The 21420-nt window shown below is 33.7% G+C and overlaps 1 protein-coding gene across 1 annotated transcript; it reads left to right on the top strand.

Moving 5' to 3' along the window:
- Positions 1–16403: 16403 nt before the first annotated feature.
- Positions 16404–18781, top strand: LOC149145677 (uncharacterized). Its single transcript, XM_089452529.1, has 3 exons — positions 16404–17099; positions 17196–17587; positions 17686–18781. Exons 1-3 carry the CDS (start codon positions 16404–16406, stop codon positions 18779–18781), a joined length of 2184 nt encoding a protein of 727 aa, XP_089308655.1.
- The last annotated feature ends 2639 nt before the right edge of the window (positions 18782–21420 follow it).

The following is a 21420-nucleotide window of genomic DNA, read 5'->3' as shown; positions in this document are numbered from 1 at the left end:
TTGGTACTTGGTAGATCCAAAATTAAGATGGATCTAGGCTGATTTAATTATTAATTATAATTATAAATACAATTCTTTATTTTATTTTATTATTTCTTGTTTTATTCTTTTATTTTTATGTATTAACTTAGTAAAAAATGCTAAACAAAACATCACATTTCAACATCTCTACCATACTAGCGTCTCTAGGCACAATTAATATTTTAATTTATTCTAATAATTATATTTAAATGTTATTAATTAATTTTAATTTGGATGGTTGAGATAAGTGTTGTTATTTTTCTACCTAATTTAATATCTACATGTTATATATTGAGCTCATAATGAATATTTTCTAATAATGTATATGATATTTTTGCAATATCGTAATAAAATATGTATATCATATAACATCCATAAATTCTCCATCTATTAAACTTGATCAAAATATAACCACAATTCTTTAACCAAAATTACATTACTATAAATCATAATAACTTTGTGTTACAAAGCTACATACCCAACATTAACATCATTTTCTTTCATAACATTATATATACAAAATATACGAGCCTAGATCTATCTTAACTCTAGGTCTACCAAGGGCCGAGAGGGATCAAATATTTTTCACTCCCAAAGAGGTTTGCATCTCAATAGACTTGATCCATTTGAACGCTTGGTAGATAGAGAGTTAAGATGGATCTAGGTTGGTTTAATTATTAATTATAATTATATTTTTATTTTTATGTAATTTGATCGAATCAAAATGTTTTATTGATAATTATAAGCATTAATTAGTTTATTTTATGATGATGAAGATTTCTGGTTAACTGTGTTCCCATTGAGATGTTTGATGTTTCAAGTGAACACTTCACCCATTATTTTTAATTTTATTTTTATATAATTTGATTGAGTAAAAATGTTAAATAGGACATTACATTACAATATCTCTACCATATTGGGTTGAAGGGCATCTTTCATATTTATTTAAATTAAACATAAATCAAAATAGGGCACCAAAATAGACCAAAAATAGGCTCTAATTGCATGAGAAAAAATTTGTCATCCAAAAAAAGGAGGCCTTGGTCTTCACGATCCACATATAATCAGCAGAACCTTAAGTGCTAAAGCTTGGTGGAGATGGATCAAAGACCCAGAGGCTTTATGGAGAAAAATGTGGAAATGTAAGTATGCCCCCAGTACCTGAGAATCTCAGCTCATCAAAATGACAAGCAACTTCAAGGGTTCTCATATATGGAATACTACTTGGAGCAACAAACAACTTATCTAGGAGCATAGTTTTTAGGAAATCAGAAATGGGAATAGTGCATTGTTTTGGGGTGACTCATGGCATCAGTGGCCAAAATTAGCTCAGATTGAATAACCTTGCCCAACCAGGGACTCCCTCATATCCAGAGGCTAAATATTAGTTTCACATTATTCAGACTCATCCCCATGTAATTCCCAATTGTACAATTGGAATTCATGTGTGGAACGGATTGAGCCTCCCTCCCAAAATGAAAGCACGATTATCAAGTAATAATTAGAAACAAAATAATTGTGGTACAAGAGGGAAATGATATTTTTCACTGGGGTTATCGTCCTTCAAGCAATTTTAACCTCTCTAAAATTGCAAACTTCTCAGAGAAACAACAATGAGGATGATCAAGGAAAATGGCATAACATATGGAATCTCGAACATTGGTCCAAAATCGCTCTTTTTCCGTGGCTTTTATTTTGGAATCAAACTTTGACATGTGACAAGCTTCAAAGTCGTGGTTTTCATGGCCGCTAAATATGTCATCTATATCTATAATTCAAAAATTCAATCATCTTCTCAACATCTACAACTTCTTTGTTTATATCTGGGACCACCTTGCTATGCTCTTTCGATAGACCGACAAAATACAAAATAATGTATCTCCACTCTACAAATCTGGTGTGACTCCCCTTTTACTAGTCCCATTGTCAACAGAGCATGTTAACTCATCGTAGGATTCATCTGATGGGAGATTTGGAAGCAACGTAATAGATGAAGATATAAGAATATTGGGGCCTCCACAAACTTTTTTCCATTAAGATTTAATACTAAAAAAAAAACTTATATTTCCATTATGAAAATATACACCATGTTGTCCATACAAACTAACTTTGTAAATCAAATATCTCAGTCCATGTGGAGCTCATATCGTCCAAAAGATGAGACTTTTATGAAAATCTTAGACTTGCACTTTAAAGACATCTCTTATCAACTACCATATGATCTTTAGAAATGGAATTCCATCTCATTGATTCTTTGTTATCCCATCATTCATATTATCTTAATGAGATAGTTGGAAGTTGAAGTGCCTCTTTTGAGAGTTTATCAACATTTTGTTTCAATTCCCTGTATATGTGCCTAAATGATGACCATTCAATGAAAGCCATTTATGTTAATATTTCCCACAAGATATGATTCAAATTGGGAATATTGACCTCATCTTTGTAGTTGGCCCAATAAATGAAAAGCTTTGATTCCCCATAAACCTAAATCTTGTTCATGCCTAGATATCTAACAGTATATAAAAGATTCCAAACCCAGTAAATTTAGCGTTTGTATAAGTTCCTTTTCCTAAGGCATGCAGCAGTAGATAGTTGTGGTTTGATTTAAATATAATATTGCCCCCACTCCACAATTCAATGGATCACCTCGACTAGCATCGTCAAATAAGTCCCGTGGTATCTACTTATCAATGTTAGGCATCTTCAGGACCCGTGAATTTTTTCTTTGCAGCTCATACTTGAATTATTTATTCATGTTAACAGTGATGTCATTGTTAACTTTGGGTGGAATAAAATTTTCTTGAAAAATGACCTTCTTTCAGGGCCACCAAATGTTATGCACAAATATGCCTGGAAGAGCTTGATCATTCTGAACAAAGGAGTCTACTACCCAATCTTGCAATCAATCAACAAGGGATATTTTATTCCATCTAGCTGAAGAAGGAGAGAGCACGACTGATAAAGCTTTAAGATTTCTCTACATATGCATAAGAAATAAATAAATTAGAAATGGACTTAGAATCATGGTGGCATAGCGCACAACAGTTGGAGCCATTCCATCCTCTTCTAAGGAGATTATCCCAAGTTAGTAGTCTATTATTAAGAGTGAGCCACATATAAATTTTGCATTTTAAAGGACAATGGTGTTTCCATAATAAGCACCACCACCACTTATGATCTCATGCATGCATAGACTCCACATATGTGGTATAACCTAGATTTGTTGTGCATTCACCCGATGTTGGATTTTTAGGCCAAACCAAACAATTTGGATCATCGTCCACCAAGCGAGTGAGGGATGAAACCAAGTTCCTAACATATAACTTCAAGTCTGTGAGAGATAGGTTTGCAACAGACTTCCATGGTTGATTTCCTAATAGGGGGTCATTTTTAGACTTTGCATTGGCTAAGATGTAAACCCCAACAATGTGTAAAACATGAATATGATTTAGAGAATGGAGAAAATTATCACCTACACTAGACCATGGATCTTCACTGATCCTTACCAAACGACCGTTGGCAATCCACCAGACCACCTAGTTGCCAATAAAGGGGAAGCCTCTATTGAGAGCTCTCCACACAATGGAAGCATTAGATTATATTTTCTGGGGGACGACACCACTTGAGGATAGATTTGTTGCTCAAGTACTTAGACTACAAGGCTCGACCCCATAAATAAGTGTTATTTGTGAATCTCCATAGACTATGGGCAGCTAGTGCCTAACAAAAAATATGAATATTCATTAGACCCATTACGCCCATTAGCTTAAGCATGGGTAGCGCAAACTAGCGGTATACCCTATGAAACATCCTTCCCAGACTAGAGAAATTTGAAACATAATTTACAAATTTTATTGAGAATCCATTTAGCCAATAATGTGATCAATGTCTAGTATACAGGGATGCTTTCGAGGACAACTTTCACTAAGACAAGTCTTCCTCTCCTGGATAAAAATTTATTCACCCATACGTTAACACACTTTTCCCACTTTTTTATACATCCAAATCCAGTCATCGAACCTATAATTGTTTTCCTTTAGCATGAAACCCATGTACTCGACCCCATCAACGATCGATTTGGATTGGAATTGGAACATATATGAGGTCAGGGAAATAGTGGCTTCTAACGAATTGTGAAGAATCATGCATGATTTTTGGATGTTTATAACCATGCCAGTGATAGTAGAGAAATGGTCCAGGATATGCTTAAGAACCTGAAAATGATGTCTAAGGCCTAATATAAAGAGGAAGACATTGTCATTGAAAATGAGATAAAAGATTGAGACTATATGTGAGATTCCAACCCATTTTAAATCACCTTTGCAAGATTCTTTTTTAAATCATCTTTGCAAGATTCTTTAGAGATAAGCTTACTAGGAGCTTTAGCCACCAACAGAAAAAGGAGAGGTGATAAAGGACACCCTTGATGAAGTCTTCTGGAAGGGTAAAAGAAAGATGTTGGATGTCTGTTAATGAGGATTGAAAAACTAGTTGACTAAAGACGCCCCATAATCCAGTTCACCATTTTTAGGTTGATAGCCAGTTAAATCACAGCAACCATTAAAACATCTAGCTTACATGATTGTAGGCTTTAGAGAGATCAACCTTGAAGACTTCCATAGGCTTTTTTGTTTTGATTGAGTGGAGGGCCTCTTATGCTAGGGAGATTGCATCATGAATTTGACGATTTCACAAGAAACCAAAATTCTCTTATGAGATATTTCTCACTAAGAATGGGCTTCTGACAAGTGGAAATGATTTTAATGGTTATTATAGTTGATAAATCACATTACAACAAGATATGGGACAAAAATCATCAAGGTTTCATCTTTATGGACTCTTGGAATAAGAGAAATGAATGTAGAATTTAAAGATCCCATAAATTTTATAAAGGCTTGAGACTCTGGAACGGATTTAAGGAGATCCTCCTTAATGAGGTCATAAAAATTGGTGTAAAACTCAACTGTCAACCCATCCAGATTGGGGCATTTCCCCTTTTTCATGCGTGTGAGAGCTGCTAGCATTTCCCCTTTTGAGACTTCAGTAGATAAGGACGCATTCATCTCCTTCGTGAGGGAACAAGGAAAAATAGATAATGCTTTCAAAATATCACGAAGGGGCAACCTTAAAGTTGGGATAAATGAGATTTGAAATGGTGAATGTTGAGTCTCTCAATATATTGGAAATAATCGACAGGGGAACCATTTTGGTCATTGATGGACTAAATGATGTTCAAATTTTTCCTCATATAACAATGTAAACTTTGAAACGGGAACTATAAACTCAAAACGGGAACTCTGGCCAAAAAACCCCGAAAAAACATAAAAAACAATGCTAAAAACGAAAAGTGTTGATGCTGGAATAACATTTTTTTTTTTTTTTTTTTTTTTTTTTTTTAAGGGTAAATTTTCAACATGTTTTAAAAATGGCGGTGAAAACCAATTTTTTGTGCAAAAATTATCCAAAAAATACCCTCAAAACTAAGTGCCGATGTTCGAATAACATTTTTATTTATTTATTTATTTTATTTTATTTAATTATTATTATATATATATATATTTTTTTATTATTATTATTATTATTTTTTTTTTCAATGGTAAATTTTGTGAAGAAAACACCCTCAAAACGAAAAGTGTTGATGCTGGGATAACAAATTGTTTTTCAAGGGTAAAATTTCAACATTTCAAAATAATAGCATAAAATATTTTATCATGAACCCGAAAAACATTAAAATTTCATATAGAAAAAATAAATAAATAAAAAAGTTAAAACAATGAAAAAACACAAAACAAAATAAAAATAAAAATAACAAAACATAAATAAAAATATATACTAAAAACAAAACATAAAATAAGATAAAAAAAGAAAAAAAGAAAACAAACATCAAAAATAAAAATTAATCATAAAAATGGAAATAAAAAACAAAATTAACCCATAAAAAATAAGAATTAAAAAACTAGAAAAAAATTACAAATTATAAACAAATAAATAGTAAAAAAAAAAAAAAAAAAAACAAACAAACATCTAAACTAAAAAAATTTGGGAAAACAAAAAAATACACATTAAAAAAAACTCTAAAATTAAGTAGGTAAAAAAAAAAAAAAAAACATTAACAAAAAACTAAAAAAAACTGAAAATTAAAAACAAATTAGATTTTAAAAAATGGAAAATTAACAAAAAAAATTAAAAACTAGTGAAATTAAAATTAAAACGATGATTACTTAAAAAAATAAATGTAAAATATATATATATATATATATATATGAGACAAAAAATAAATAAAAAATGTTTATAAAAAAATTGTTTCATAAACCATAAAAGAATTTGGAAAAAATAAAAAAAATAAAAAATTATATATATAAAATTAAGTAGGTAAAAATAGAAAGATTAAAAAAATCATTAGCAAAAACTAGCCAAAAAAAAAAAATAAAATTAAAAACGAACTAGATTAAACAAAATTAGAAAATTAACAAAAAATAAAAACTAGTAAAATTACTATTAAAATCATTTAGAAAAAACAAAAAAGACAAAAATAAGCTCAAATTGTTAAAAAAAAACAAAAAAAATCAAAATTATAAAAACATACGTCTTTTCCAATTAAAAAAAAAAAAGATAAACTTAAAAAACATTTTAAACTAAAAAAAATGTGTTTCTGATTTTTAAAAATAAAAATTAAATTTTTTTATTAAATTTTCATTACTTATTTAAAAAACAAACCAAAAAAATTCATTAAAATTTTTTAATAAAAAATATTAAATTTTAATTTAATAAAACCTAAATTTTAAATCATTATAATAACAATTAAATTATTAAAAAAACTTATCAAATAATTTTAATTAAAAAAAAAAAATTTAATGTTTGTTTTTTTTTAAACGATTTTTTTTTTTTTTTTTTTTTAATAATTAAAAAATATATATATTAAATTTTATTAAAAATTAAACTATTTAAAAAATTTAACAAAATTTTTTAATAAGAATTAAATTTTAATTTTTTTTAAAAACTTTGATTTTATAAAATAAAAAATTAAAAAAATGACGTGTGCTCCCCACCCCTGGGCGGCTGGCGGGCCCTGGGGCGATTCTGGGAATCCCACCAGGGCCCGTCAACCACCCGGGGGTGGGGAGCGCACGTAATTTTTTATTTTATTTTTTATTTTATAAAATCAAAGTTTTAAAAAAAATTAAAATTTAATTCTTATTAAAAAATTTTGTTAAATTTTTTTAATAGTTTAATTTTTAATAAAATTTAATATATATTTTTTTTAATTAAAAAAAAATACAATCGTTTAAAAAAAAGCAAACATTAGATTTTTTTTTAATTAAAATTATTTGATAAGTTTTTTTTTTAATAATTTAATTGTTATTATAATGATTTAAAATTTAAGTTTTATTAAAATGGTTTATTAAATTAAAATTTAATAATTTTTATTGATTTTTTTTCTTATAAGAAAAAAATTAAAAAAAAAAATTTAATTTCTATTAAAATTATTTGTTAATTTTTTTAATAATTTAATTTTTAATAAATTTTAATATATATTTTTTTCACATAAAAAAAATTCGTTTTAAATTGTTTTATATTTTTTCCACATAAAAAGAATTCGTTTTAATTTTTTTTCTTTTTGTTTTCAAATAAAAATTGTTTAAATTTTTTTTATTTTTTATTTTTAATAAAAACAAAGATTGTTTAAAAAAATAAAATTATTGATTTATTTTTAAATAAAATATATATGTTTAATAAAAATAATTGCATTTTTTCTTTTTTTAATAAAAAATAGGCGCTTTTTTGGGGTTTTTTTTTTATAATTTAAATTTGTTTTTTTTTTTTTTTTTTTTTTTTTTATATTAATTTTACCAGTTTTTTAATTTTTTTTTTTTCCGTTAATTTTCTATTTTTTTTTAAACTAGTTTGTTTTTAATTTTTTCCCAGTTTTTGCTAATGTTTTTTTTAATTTCTCTATTTTTACTTACTTAATTTTATAAATATATATATAGATATATATATATATATATATATATATTAATTTTGTTTTTTTTTTCCCAAAGTTTTTGATGGTTTGTGAGATATATATATATATATTTACATTTTTTTTTTTATATTAATTTTACTATTTTTTTAATTTTTTTTTCGTTATTTTTCTATTTCTTTTTTTTAAACTAGTTTGTTTTTAATATTTTCTTTTCCCTAGTTTTTGCTAATGTTTTTTTTTTAATTTCTCAATATTTACTTACTTAATTTTATATATATATATATATATATAGATATATATATATATATATCTATATGTATATGTATATATATATATATGTATTTTTTTAATTTTGTTTTCTTTTCCAAATTCTTTTATGGTTTGTGAGATAAATTTTTTTTAACATTTTTTATTTTTTATTTTTGTCTTTTTTACATATATTTTTATATTTTTTTTAGAGACAATTATTTCAGTTGGATTGAAAATTTAAATAACGATGTATAAATATGTAGTATATCGAAAATGAAAAATATCGACCTTCTTCTTTAAATATGCAAATCAATAAAACCCCACTACAAAAAAAATAAAAATTAAAATAAAAACTAGAAAATATGAAAAAGAAGACCACTTCCAAAATTATTAAATTTACAAAATAATTATTTACATTTCATATGTTAGAAAAATTTAAAGTAAAAAAATAGGTCTTTTAAAAAAAGGGTTTGATGCAGAATAACCACTTTTTTAAATCAGCATGAAAATCACTACCATTCTAAAACGCAATGTACATAAAAAAATTAAAGTGTCAAAAACTATGCTTTAAAAAAAACATGTGTGTTCTGCATCACCCCTTTTCAAAATCGGGTCACTTTTTTGCTATCTCTACAAAACGGGTAACAGTAGCAGTTCCTGTTTCAAAGTTTACATTGTTATATTAGCAAAGTTGCGAAAAAATTTGGTGTTGTTGTCGCCTTCATGAATCCAAATGGTACAACTACGAAGACGATATGTCTCTTCCTCCTTGACTAGAAGCTCCCTCTTTTTACATTCTAGCTCACAGAGAATTTCAGAAATATCAGCTGGGAAAGATCTTACAACATTTGAGGAATAGATCTCATGAATTCTAGATTCATTATACTTTAATTCTACCTCGGACTGCATTATAATCCTTAGCCCATTTCCTTCAAATATTGTTACTATGTTTTAGATTCTTCACCATCTGAAACATAAAAGTGCCATCTCAATTCAGGGGAGTCCAAGAGCTTTTTATCATGTTTATGAAATTTACTCATTTCAGCCAAACTAGATTAAATTTGAATGGAAATGGAGGTCTGGTCTCATCTCTTGTTATTTCGAGAACAATCGGGTAGTGGTTTGAAATACCACCATCTTACACCCATGAGGGCATTATGAGGGACGAATGAATTAAGGACTCATACATTAGAAAATAGCCCAATCTTTTGGAATTGAAACCTTCATCAAATCTAGGATTCCTCCATGTGGGGGAAAGAGTAATAGGTTCTAAATCAATTAAGCTATTGTCTTAGATGAAATGTGCAAAATATTCATCCAATGGATCTTTGCGAGAAGTCGAACCCCAAATTTCATTGATCGATACGATGAAGTTTAAATCACCTTCGAGGATAAGTGGATGAAAGTCAAGAACACCAAATGAACCCCAGTGGTCCAAAAAAGTTTTGTGATGAGGAAAAGGCCCGTAAACATTTACCAACCTTATCTTCTTACTTAAATTATAAACATCCATATCCAATGATATATGTCTTATTGAGGAAGAGGAGACAATGCCCTCAAAGGAAGAATTCCATGTAGTGAGGAGACCTCCCAATTGATCATAGAGACCATGACCATGAGGGAACAATTCCTTAACCATGGGAGATGATGGCTTTGGCTCTTTCACTGTCAATCATAGTTTCTTGTAACATGATCATGTCGAGCTTAACCTTGTGGATAAGCCTTTTAAGGGCTAATTTCTTGGGGGTGCCCCTGAGCCCCCCATATTCAATAAAAGAATCTTTATTTTTCACCCTGAGAGGGGCCTTACTATCTAAAAGCCCTAACAATCATAAACTATTGGCCCCTACATATGCCCTCTTTAGCTTTTGATATGCCTTAGACAAATTTGATTTCCTAACTTTGTGGCCAACAAAAGGGAGATACATGGCTATACCTCCTTGAGATGAGGAATCTTCATTATGCGACATTCTGGATTGTAGGGGGTACGTCCTCTTATCTACTAATGAGGAAACAAAGGATATTTTCGGTATTTCCTTCAAGGTGCATGAGGACATTAGAAAAGGAAACAAAGAGTTTGAGGCAAGTGAAGAAGAGTCTGAATAATTTAATAGAGGGACAATTGGTGTCGAAGGAGGAGAATGACTCTTAAGGGAACCTAGGAGATGTTTGAGTGAGTTGACTTAGAGGATAAATGACTACTTCATTATAGGATTTTACATGTGCATTGTATTTTTTTGACAATGTTATTTCTTTACTAAAATCATCAATAATTGAAGACTGTAAGCAAGGGAGTGTTGGAAAATGCAAAGTGGCAGCAATTAAATCCAATTTTCCTTAACCTTAATACTTGTTTGTGAACTTTATTATTCTTATTTGTGTTTCTTTGTTAGATCTTCATCAAACAAATATCAAGAGAAAAATAATAATGATAGTGGACACAGAAGTTAGGCTCTAAGCCAAGGAAAAACCCTCTAACGGGAAAACCCAAAAACTCCTCTTCTTATAGAATCTTAAAATGAGACAACAAAGACCCAAACCATAGACCAAGTCCTCCTCCAAGTACCAAGTCGGCCCTTCACTTTATCATAACTCAATCCTGCACCAAACAAATTCTAGCTGCGATTTCGTCCAACAACTTCATCCTGCACCTTCATCCTATAACTTCGAAGGCACAAAGAGTCTCAGTTCAATTTTGGAGAAGGATGTGTATGTATATGGGAGTTTTATTAGCTAGATTAATTACTATAGGAGTAAATATCCCACTTATCCGAGTTGTTTATTAGTGGGTGATAGCATGAGTGTTATTAGCCCCAAGGCTACACTTAGTGTTTATCAATCCTGACTAGTATTTGAGTGTCTCAACCAAACCAGTAGTTTCTCAACCCAACAAATTCCTAGTGGTTTATCAACCCTAGGGCAAGCCACAACTCAGATGCTTTTATCAGTGAGCAAGCCCTTATGAATTTATCAGCCCCAAGCACCTAAGTATCACAACTCCACCAAACCTTCTCGAGCAACAAAACATAGGCACACACATCAGACTCAATAAAGCAACTCTCGGGAACAAACATAGCCTCAGAAACAACACAAAGAATCCATCCCATAAGCAGAGAACGCACTTTAGAGAGAATTTGAGTCTTCCAAGCAAACCACAATTGTTGCCAACTCCTCTCTACATTCTTCTGCTCTCCTCCTCACTCTGCTCAAGAGTATGCATAGATGAAGAAGACTCTCTCAAAAATCCTCTCGTAAGAAATTTTCTCCCCCGACTTCTCTTGTGTGTTGACCCCTATCAATGCAACCTATGAGGGTAACTATGTAGACTCGTCCTCCACTCAAGAGGCCTATATCCTCCATTAAGTTTCTTCCCAGTAGTGTCTTTAACCAATAAGGATTTAGGTGACGAAATAAATGCAAGGCTTAGGTTGACAATATCCTCCTCCCCTCAAACCTTTGAATCCATGTCCACTTCCTTGGTCAATTAATGTGTAATATTGCCACATCATTTACATGAATTACAATTCATAATAATATTTACAAGGGGGATTAGCTACAGGGCCCTCACATACCCCACCCCCTTAGAGGAATATTATCCTTGGTGTTCTATACCTGAACATAGAATTTACAAGAGCTTTATATACATAGCCCTCTACATTCATTTACATTTATATCTACATTTTCTTAACCATCAAACAAAAATGGGCATGACACCCTCATTTGCTCATCCATCTCCCATGTGGCTTCATCTAGTCCAAAATTCTTGCTTTGCACCTTGACCTTGATTGCTCGATTGTGGAGTGTAATCTGCCTCCAATCTAGAAGACACACTGGCTCTGGCGAAAATTCTCCTCCATATTCCACTTGTATCACAGACCAATAAACAACATGATTAGCATCATGTACATATTTTTATATAAAGAAATATGGAAGACATCATGTGCCTTCACTATGGGTGGAAATACCAATCTATAGGCCACTGGCCCCACCCTTTCCAGAATTTGAAATGGCCCACAAAACCATGATGCCAACTTGGCACAAGACACAATTCTCAATGAGCTTTTCTTTGGTCTAATACAAAGATAAACATGATCCCCCACTTTAAATTCTTTGTGTACTTTATGTTGGTCTGCATAGCTCTTTTTCTCATCTTGAGTTATCTTTATATTCTACTAGATGGTTGTCATTTCATGTTCCATCTATTTTAGCATGTTAGGGTCAATATGGACCTGGTTCACTAGATCACTCCACTGATAGGAGTATCATATTTCCTACCATAAAGAGTCTCAAATGGACTCATTTTTAACAACTCTCGGTAGCCACTGTTATTAGCAAATTTCACCAACGGAAGAAGCTCTTCCCACTTCCATAGTTAATGCTTGTCATATATCCTGAGAATTTCCTCAAACACTATGTATATTCTCTTGGTTTTTCCATTTGTTTGTGGATGGTAGGTTATGCTAAAGGCCAATTCTATTACTAGGCCAACAAACAACTCCTTCTAAAACTTGGATGTAATCTTCACATCCCTATATGAGATCATTTTCTTGGGCACACCATGAAATTTCACTATTTCTTTTATAAAAATATAAGCAATGTCACTTGCCTTATCAATGGATTTAACAATTATAAAGTGAGCTATCTTCCTCAACTTATCCACCACAACCACAATGGCATCATGTTGTCTAGTTGTCCTTGGCAGTCCAATAATGAAGTCCATTGAAATGACTTCCCATTTCCACTCTGGAATGGGGATTAACTACAACAATCCTACTAGATGTATGCACTCCACCTTCACTTACTGACATTTAAAGCATTTGGCAATATACTCAACCACATCCTTCCTCATGTTTGTCCAATATGATTTTTTTATGGTTTTTATCAGTTTCTAATAACTAGGATGACCAAAATATGGTCGTTTATGCAATTCGTCCAAGATGAGCTTCTTCAAGTCACCCATACAAGGTACGTACCACCTTCCCTTGAACTTTAATAATCCATCTTCCATGGAAGAGTTTTTCCTTAATGCCCTTTCAGGACCTTGTTGCAAGCGTTCTTTTACTTCTTGATACTTCTCATCTTGTTGCTTTGCTTCTTTGATATTTTCTTGAATATTGATTTCACAAGAACTCACAACTATCACATGAGCTACATGCAGCCTTTTGTTGAGTGCATCAACTACCTTATTTTATTTACCCTTGATTTATTTGATTTTTGAACTTAACCAGAATAAAAAAATGAGAACGGCATAGACAAGTTATGATTGGTCTAGTCAAATTTAAAGTAACCACAGTTAGCGAAAAATCTTAAAACTGAACTAACTTTGACCGCGTGAGAAATGTGGGATAGTTATGAATTCTATGTTGGTGATTCTACATATTCAATCTCCAAGTTGGTGTGGATTATGTTAAATTCCCCTCCCTTACTCCATAATTTGCGCCTAGGTGTAATAAATCATTTTGTCTCTTGAAGTTGGTAATACTGCTCATTACAAACCCACTTCACAATGTATTCAAATCCAAATGTAGTGTAAACATTGGAGTGAAAAGGGAAATGGACATAGAATTAGTACTAGAAAGATATCTAGGCATGATAACCAGGCGAATTTGTATATGACCTAGTGAAATTACCTGCGGGGGATGATCTAGCACAAGCCCTTTACAATTGAAGAACATTAGAAACTATCACAAAAGCTACACACGAAGCACGAAACCATTACACTAGGAAGTGCTTCCAAATGAAAAATGTAAACCTTCAATTAGAGTGGAGGGAAGAGATGGAAAATCAAATAATTCTTCACAACTTCCCCGGCAATACTCATGAAAAGATCGATGTTATTCCTATCTATACAAAAGTCCCGCAAGAGGTGAGATGAAGCAACTTCTACAAATGTTAAGTACTTATATAAATTCAAATATAAGGACAGACCAAAGTTGTTGGAGTACAACATGGGAAAGGTTAATCTTGTATGCTTGTATTGCGAATCTCATCATCAAAACATACAAATGTTCATATGTTTACATGGTTACAAACATTGTGCAAATATTTTAAGGAGAATTTTATTAGTGTTGTTTTGATGGATGTTGTATGGAAATAATGAGGATATTTAACATCATTGGCCAAATATCATTGAACATTGTTGGAGAAAATTTCTTGGGATCTATTGGCATTCAAAGGCTAATCATCATTCTTCAAAATATCAGTTGTGTGGAAATCCAAACAATTGTTTTCAGACTTTGCTATAAAATATATTATGAGTTGGTTGTGGATACTCATAAAGCTCTTGCAAAAGGTCAGCCTTTGCCATGAGTTATGGGAAAACCCTCCCAAAGACCAACTTTGATCTCCAAGAGCTTTCTAGGTATCGAAAACCAACTCATCAAATGTTTACAATTATTTGGATTTTCACATAACTAACATTTCAAAGCAAAACATTACGAAGAATGATGATTAACCTTTGAATGCTAATAGATCCCAAGGAATGTTCAACGATATCAAGGCAATGATGTTAAAAATCCTCATGATTTCCTTACAAACATCCATTAAAAAAACATAGAAAAAAATCTCCCCATAATATTTGTAACCAAGCAAACATATGAACATTTGTATGTTTTGATGATAAGGTTCACAATACAAGCATACAAGTTTTACCTTTTTCCATGATGTTCCACCGCAATTCTAGTTTGTCCTTATATGTGAATTTACACAAGTACTCAAAGTTCGCAAAAGTTGCTTCATCCCACCCTCCTACAAGAATTTTGTGTAGACAAGAATGCCATCAAATCTTGCCATGGGTATATTATTAGTGAAGTTGTGAAGATCTATTTGATTTTCTATCTCTTCCCTCAACTCTATTTGAAGGGTTGCATTTTTCATTTAGAAGCTCTTTCTAGTGTAATGGCTTCGTGCTTCATGTATAGCTTCTAAGATAGTCTCTAATGTTCTTTGATTGTAAAGGGTATGTGTTGAATAGTCCCCACGGGTAATTCCACTAGGTAATATGCAAACTTGCCAATTATCATGTCCAAATATCTTTTTGGCACCCATTCTATGTCCATTTCCCTTTTCACTTCAATGGTTAAAATTGCATTTGAATTTGAATAAATTGTGAAACAAGTGCATAATAAGTAGTATTACCCAACTTCGAGACAAAAAAATAGGCTACATGAGAGAAGAATAACATAGGAAAAACCAACCAAAACCCTAGGCTATATTAGAAAAAAGTACCATGCAAAGTCCAATAGTTTTATTTAATTTTATAAATTTATAATTAAGATTATAATTAATGATTTTGTTCTTTTATTTTATAATTTAAATTATGGAGAGACTATAACATTTTTATTTTATTTATGAAATTTGACTTGGTCAAAATGTTTACATCATATATATGAGAGCACCTCTAACACAATAAGCATCATGCATAAATTAAAGCATTGTCTAAACATACTACATTTTTTAATATTGGTCCAAATTTAGTGATTTTTTTGTCCATTCTTTATTTTTGTTTCTTAAAATAGGTTTTTTTTTATTATTATTTAAATTTTATTTTTATGCAATTTGACTTGGTCATAATGTTTACATAACATAGATGAGAGCACCTCTAAAACAATAAGCACCCTACATGAATTAAGGGAATGTCTAGACATTTTTGTCAAATCTATCTTCTTTTTTTATAATACGTTGTTGACTTCATATATGGATTCAACACCCTAAAAAACTCAAGATTGTAGAGAACTTACAATTTGAAACTTGTGATTCCAGAAAATCCCTATAAAATTCTAGACAAATTATACCATTACACTAGAAAATATGCCAAAAAATACCTTCCAAAATATAAAACAAATAAACTATAGGCATAAATTGATACTATATATTCCAAATTAACAATATATATATATATATATATATATAACCACTTATTCTACAATGAAAAGTGTATAGCTTCTTAATGTGAGAAATTCTATGTGATGTCCCTAGTAATTGTAAATATTTAAATTACTGCAGCGAAACAAACTGAATACTACCATAAGTTTATATAATTATTATTGTGATTAAGTTATGTAGGCAGTGGAAGATGATGGATCGATAATAAGAACTTATCGCTGAAGCTCTGCGCGCGCGAGCCTGAGATTGCTGTGAGCCTGACTGCCTGCGACCGCGCCTCAGCATGGATCCTCCAGATCCACCCCGCGGGGATCCGGATCTGCAACGGGCCTTTTCCAACCTGGTAAAATCTCTCCCCCCGCAGCGACCCCGACCAGCAGCAACAAAGTTTGTAAAGAAACTTGATGTATTACAGGAAGTCCAACTGCCGCCTGCTATCCCACGCATGGCAGCCCTTTCTCTAGCAGAGAAAGGACTAATTGGGCAGTTTACAGGCCTTTGGCCGTCGCCCAGAACAGTGCAAAGATGGATTGAACGAAACTGGGCGGACAAGATTCAGGGTAAAATATCTATCAGATTCTGTGGCAGAGGATATTTTACATTTCATTTCGAGACAAAGGAGGACAAAGATCTAATATTCAGGAACGAACCATATTTTATGGACTCCAGGGGCCTCTACCTCAACAAATGGACCCCAGATTTCGACCCAGAACTAGATATCCCGAATGCTATTCCAGTTTGGGTTCGGCTGCCTCATCTCCCTCTTCACTGTTGGGGGGATGATTCAGTTAAAGCTATAGGAAACGCGGTGGGAAAATACATAGATCGCAGTGAACCCAAAGACAACATGCAGACATGCGCAAGGATCTGTGTGGAAGTCGACCTAGGCCGAGGACTACCGGAGGCGATCAAGCTGAAAGTGGATGATTGGAGCCATATCCAGCAATTGGACTACGAGCAGATACCCTTTAAATGCAAGGTATGCCACGAATACGGACACTTTGCAAATAGATGCACAAAAATTGTTAATGTTGATAATGATGAGCAAGATGGCCAATGGGAATCTGTTAAAAAGAAAAAATCATCGCCTCCCCACAAATCTCCTATGGATGCTGATGTCCCTGGAACCTCCAATCAGCGCCCTTCTTCTCCTCCCTCTCTGATACCCGATCCACCTCTACCTCCTTCTTCCAATCCCTTTTCGATCCTTTCTGAGGCTGAATCGGGCCCTGACATCCCCTCCATTGATCCCCCGCCTCATCAATCTCCTCCCCCCTCCATGCAGCCCCCACCTGATCCTCCCTCTTCGAGAATTACCAGAAGCTCTTCAAAGGAACATGGAGCGCCCAGTGATGTTCCAAAAAAGCAAGGACCTGGAAGAAAATCAGCTAAACAACAAAGGGACGAAAGCGCACAAAAAGACATAGCATTGGGCACTCAAACACCAATAGAGACCTTTATTCTTGGGCATCTGGAAAAAGAAAACAACAATAAAGGACATGAGAGGCGAGCACCTCTCCACATATCAAGTATCTCATGATGAAAATACTATCTTGGAACAGCAGGGGATTAGGGCACCCCTCCAAGCTAGTTGCCCTCAAGGATCTAATCCACAACGAGAACCCCGAAATCATGCTTATACAAGAAACAAAGCAAGATCAATGTGAAATGAATAGAGTAATTAGTCAACAGAAACATTTCCGTGGAAGCATAAGTGAGGCAAGAGGAGCCTCAGGTGGCATAGCAACTATATGGGATAACAACAAATGGATGTGCAGCTCTACCAATGTTCAACAAAACTGGATCCGAACTGCACTTGAAAGCAGAACCGGAGGCCAATCTGTAACGGTGTATAATGTGTATGCTCCAAATCAGTATAGAGAAAAAGAGATATGCTGGGACACTCTAAAAGCAAACATAGAAATGGACCAGAATTCCAATCTCATTGTAGCAGGAGATTTTAATCTAGTGCTGCATGCTAATGAAAAAAGGGGAGGTAATTTCACTCCTGATCCTTCCAGAAGTCGATTAGAGACCATAATACAGGATCATGATCTAGTCGATGTCAGGCCCAAAAACCGTAGGTATACCTGGAGTAACAGAAGAATTGGTATCAGCAACATCATGGAACAGCTCGATAGATTCCTTATCAGCATAACATACCTTTCCACTTTCTCAACAGGCTATTCAAATATCCTTAATGTGTCGGCTTCTGACCACTATCCGATAACTCTAACTCTCCAAAGCCACTGCCCTCTAGGGCCCATACCTTTCAAATATAGCTCAATATGGAACCGGATACCAGCTGCAAAAGAAGTGGTGCAAACGACATGGATCCATTATGTAGAGGGGTCTCCAAGTTATATCTGGGAGACAAAACTTAAAAGAGTAAGGCAGGCGTTAAAGAACTGGGCAAGGAGCAATTATCAAGAACACGAATTGAATAAAAAGAAAATCAAGCAAGATCTAGAGGATGTGCAACAGAGAATTGAAAGGCAAGGGCTATCTCAGCAGAATAAGGAACAAGAAGGTAAATTATATTCACAGCTGAACCAAATCCTTAGGGATGAAGAAATAAAGTGGAGATTGAAATCAAGGCAACTTTGGTTGCAGGAAGGAGATAAAAACACAGCTTATTTTCATAAACAAGCCTCTGTGTGAAAGATCAGAAACACTGTGAGCACAATAATGGACAATGATGGAAACCGATATAGTACCCAGGAATCTATAAAGGAAGTAGCCACCAGGCATTTTTGTAAACTTCTGACTGAAGACAAAGGCGCAGAAGATTACTCAAACATGCTCCAGTATATGCCTAAAGGGGTCACACAAGAAATGAACAGCAATCTTATGAAAGAAGTAGAAGAAGAGGAAGTCAAAGCAGCCATTTGGAGTTTGCATCCGGACAAAGCACCAGGACCGGATGGATTCCCCATTTGCTTCTATCGGGAATACTGGTCAATGATAAAAAAAGACCTCTTAAAGATGATTCTCTGGGTGATGAAAAAAGGTAAAATGGGGGGATTCACCAATTCCACTTATCTTGCTTTGATACCGAAAGAAAATCGCCCTTCCTCCTTCTCGAGATTCCGGCCAATCTCATTATGCAACTCAGCTTACAAAATTATATCAAAAATATTAGCAGGCAAGCTTAAACCTCTCCTTCCCTCCTTGATTTCTGAAAATCAAGGGGGTTTTCTCCCCAACAGGCACATTACTGATTCTATTCTTCTTGTTCAAGAGGCCATCCACTCGAGTTTAACCAGGAAGGAAAAAGGATTCGTTCTAAAGCTGGATCTTGCAAATGCTTTCGATAGAGTAAGGCACTCCTACCTGTATGCTGTCCTTCATAAAATTGGGTTTGATCCTTCCTTCATCACTATGATTGCAGCATGTATAACTGGACCTTGGATCTCCCCCTTGATAAATGGGAGGCCATGTACAGCCTTCCAATCATCCCGTGGTCTCAGACAAGGTTGCCCCCTTTCTCCTTATCTGTTCATCCTCATGGCTGAATCATTCAGTCAAGCCTTGGACTATAACTGGAGAGTAGGATTAATCACTGGCATCAAGATCGAACATGGAACAAAGAACATCAATCATTCACAGTTTGCAGATGATACTTTGCTGATAGGAGGAGCATCCACTACAATAGCAAGGCGATTCAAAAAGCTACTGGACCAATTCATGGATTACTCAGGAGGGAAAGTCAATCAGATAAAAAGTTGTATTTATGGTTGGAACACAACAAATCATACCATCCACAGTATTGCAAGCATATTTGGAGTTTCCTGCAGTCTAATCTGGAACCACTTCTCCTATTTAGGAATGCCAGTAAGTTTGGGACCCTTGAAAGCTGATACCTGGAATGAGATACTTGACAAAATAGAGAGGAAAGTGCAGCAATGGGGCACAATGTGGTTGAATCCAACAGGAAGGCTAATTCTCCTAAAATCAGGTATTGCTTCTCTCCCCATATACCGTTTTTCTTTATATCATGCTCCAGCTGTCTTCCATCAGAAAATGGAAAGAGTACTCAGACACTTTCTTTGGCAAGGAGGGAAAACGGTTAAAAACAAATTCAATCTAGTAAGCTTGAAGAATATAATCTAATCTCAGGAAAAAGGAGGATTGGGCATCAGATCCCTAAAGCTTCTCAACCTGGCCCTTGGAGCAAAAATTGTATGGAGACTGATCACAAGCCCTTCAGTGTGGTGGAAGAAGGTTTTGGAGGTAAAATACTTAAACTGTACAAGGCAGCAACTTTTGGAGTCTAATATACCTAACAGAGATTGTACAAAAATCTGGCAACTTTGCAAGAAGGCAATACCATTCATGTATCAAAATATCTCTAAGGTCCCAGGTGGGGGAAACAGTATCAATTTCTCTATAGACAAAATCCTCAGGCAGCAACCTATGGGATCAAAAGCAGAGGCAATCCCTGTCATAAACTGGCTTAATGATAAAGGACTCTTCCACTTGTCCCAAATATCAAAATGGGACACCCACAATCATGCCTGGATAGGCTGGAATTTTCCGGATCCCCCAAATGCGTTAGAAACCAGCCTCAACGCTCTAAAGAAGCTCCTCCACAACAAAGCTCCGGTTCAAGAAGGTACGTTGGATGGGTATCGATGGGATCCAACTGGAACACAATACACAGTAAAAGCTGGACATCAATATCTCTGTGACAGCACCTATCAACCGGAACCCTGGAACCACTGGAAAATAGTTTGGAGAGCAGAGGCACCCCCCAAGGTTAAGTTCTTCATTTGGCTGCTTCTGAAAGGGAAAACATTAACAACGGAAAATCTAAGAAAGAGAGGCATAATGGGCCCATCTAGGTGCCCAAACTGTTGCAGATTAGAGGAAACAATGCAGCATTTGTTTATAGAATGTCCGGTTGCCGGTGAATGTTGGAAGAAAATGGCCTCAATTGGAGAATCACCCTGGGAACCCCAGAACACCATTGCAGAAACGATTTACAAATGGAGGAAGAACTGCCCTTGGAAAGAGAAAAGAAGCAAACTGGCTCAAAGAGTATGGAACACCATACCACTCACACTTCTATGGCGCATTTGGTTAGCACGAAATGGCAAGGTCTTCCAGGAGAAAGGATTCAGCATCAGGAAAATTTGCCACAAAGCCAAAATGTTGGCTCTAGAATCGATTACAAACCACACCAGCGGCAAAATTGATGCAACAAATTACAGTATAGAAGAGAGAAATCTTCTCAGCTACGTTCTGGAGAACATATCCAGTGCATAGGAAACTAGCAGGAGGGGGATAAAGGCAAAAGA

Source organism: Pinus tabuliformis, chromosome X, assembly GCF_031772625.1.
Source record: "Pinus tabuliformis cultivar Carrire ecotype Pingquan chromosome X, CPIR1, whole genome shotgun sequence".
NCBI classification, from domain to species: domain Eukaryota; kingdom Viridiplantae; phylum Streptophyta; class Pinopsida; order Pinales; family Pinaceae; genus Pinus; species Pinus tabuliformis.
The sequence above is the reverse complement of the archived record's forward strand: the minus strand, read 5'-3'. Positions and strand labels throughout refer to the sequence as shown.

Excerpts from the sequence above, each read along its gene's own strand:
- LOC149145677 (XM_089452529.1), top strand. The coding sequence starts at position 16,404 with ATGGATCCTCCAGATCCACCCCGCGGGGATCCGGATCTGCAACGGGCC. Across the intron at positions 17,100-17,195 it reads AGATACCCTTTAAATGCAAG|AAAAAATCATCGCCTCCCCA; the intron begins GTATGCCACGAA and ends TCTGTTAAAAAG. Across the intron at positions 17,588-17,685 it reads ATAGAGACCTTTATTCTTGG|GGGATTAGGGCACCCCTCCA; the intron begins GCATCTGGAAAA and ends TTGGAACAGCAG.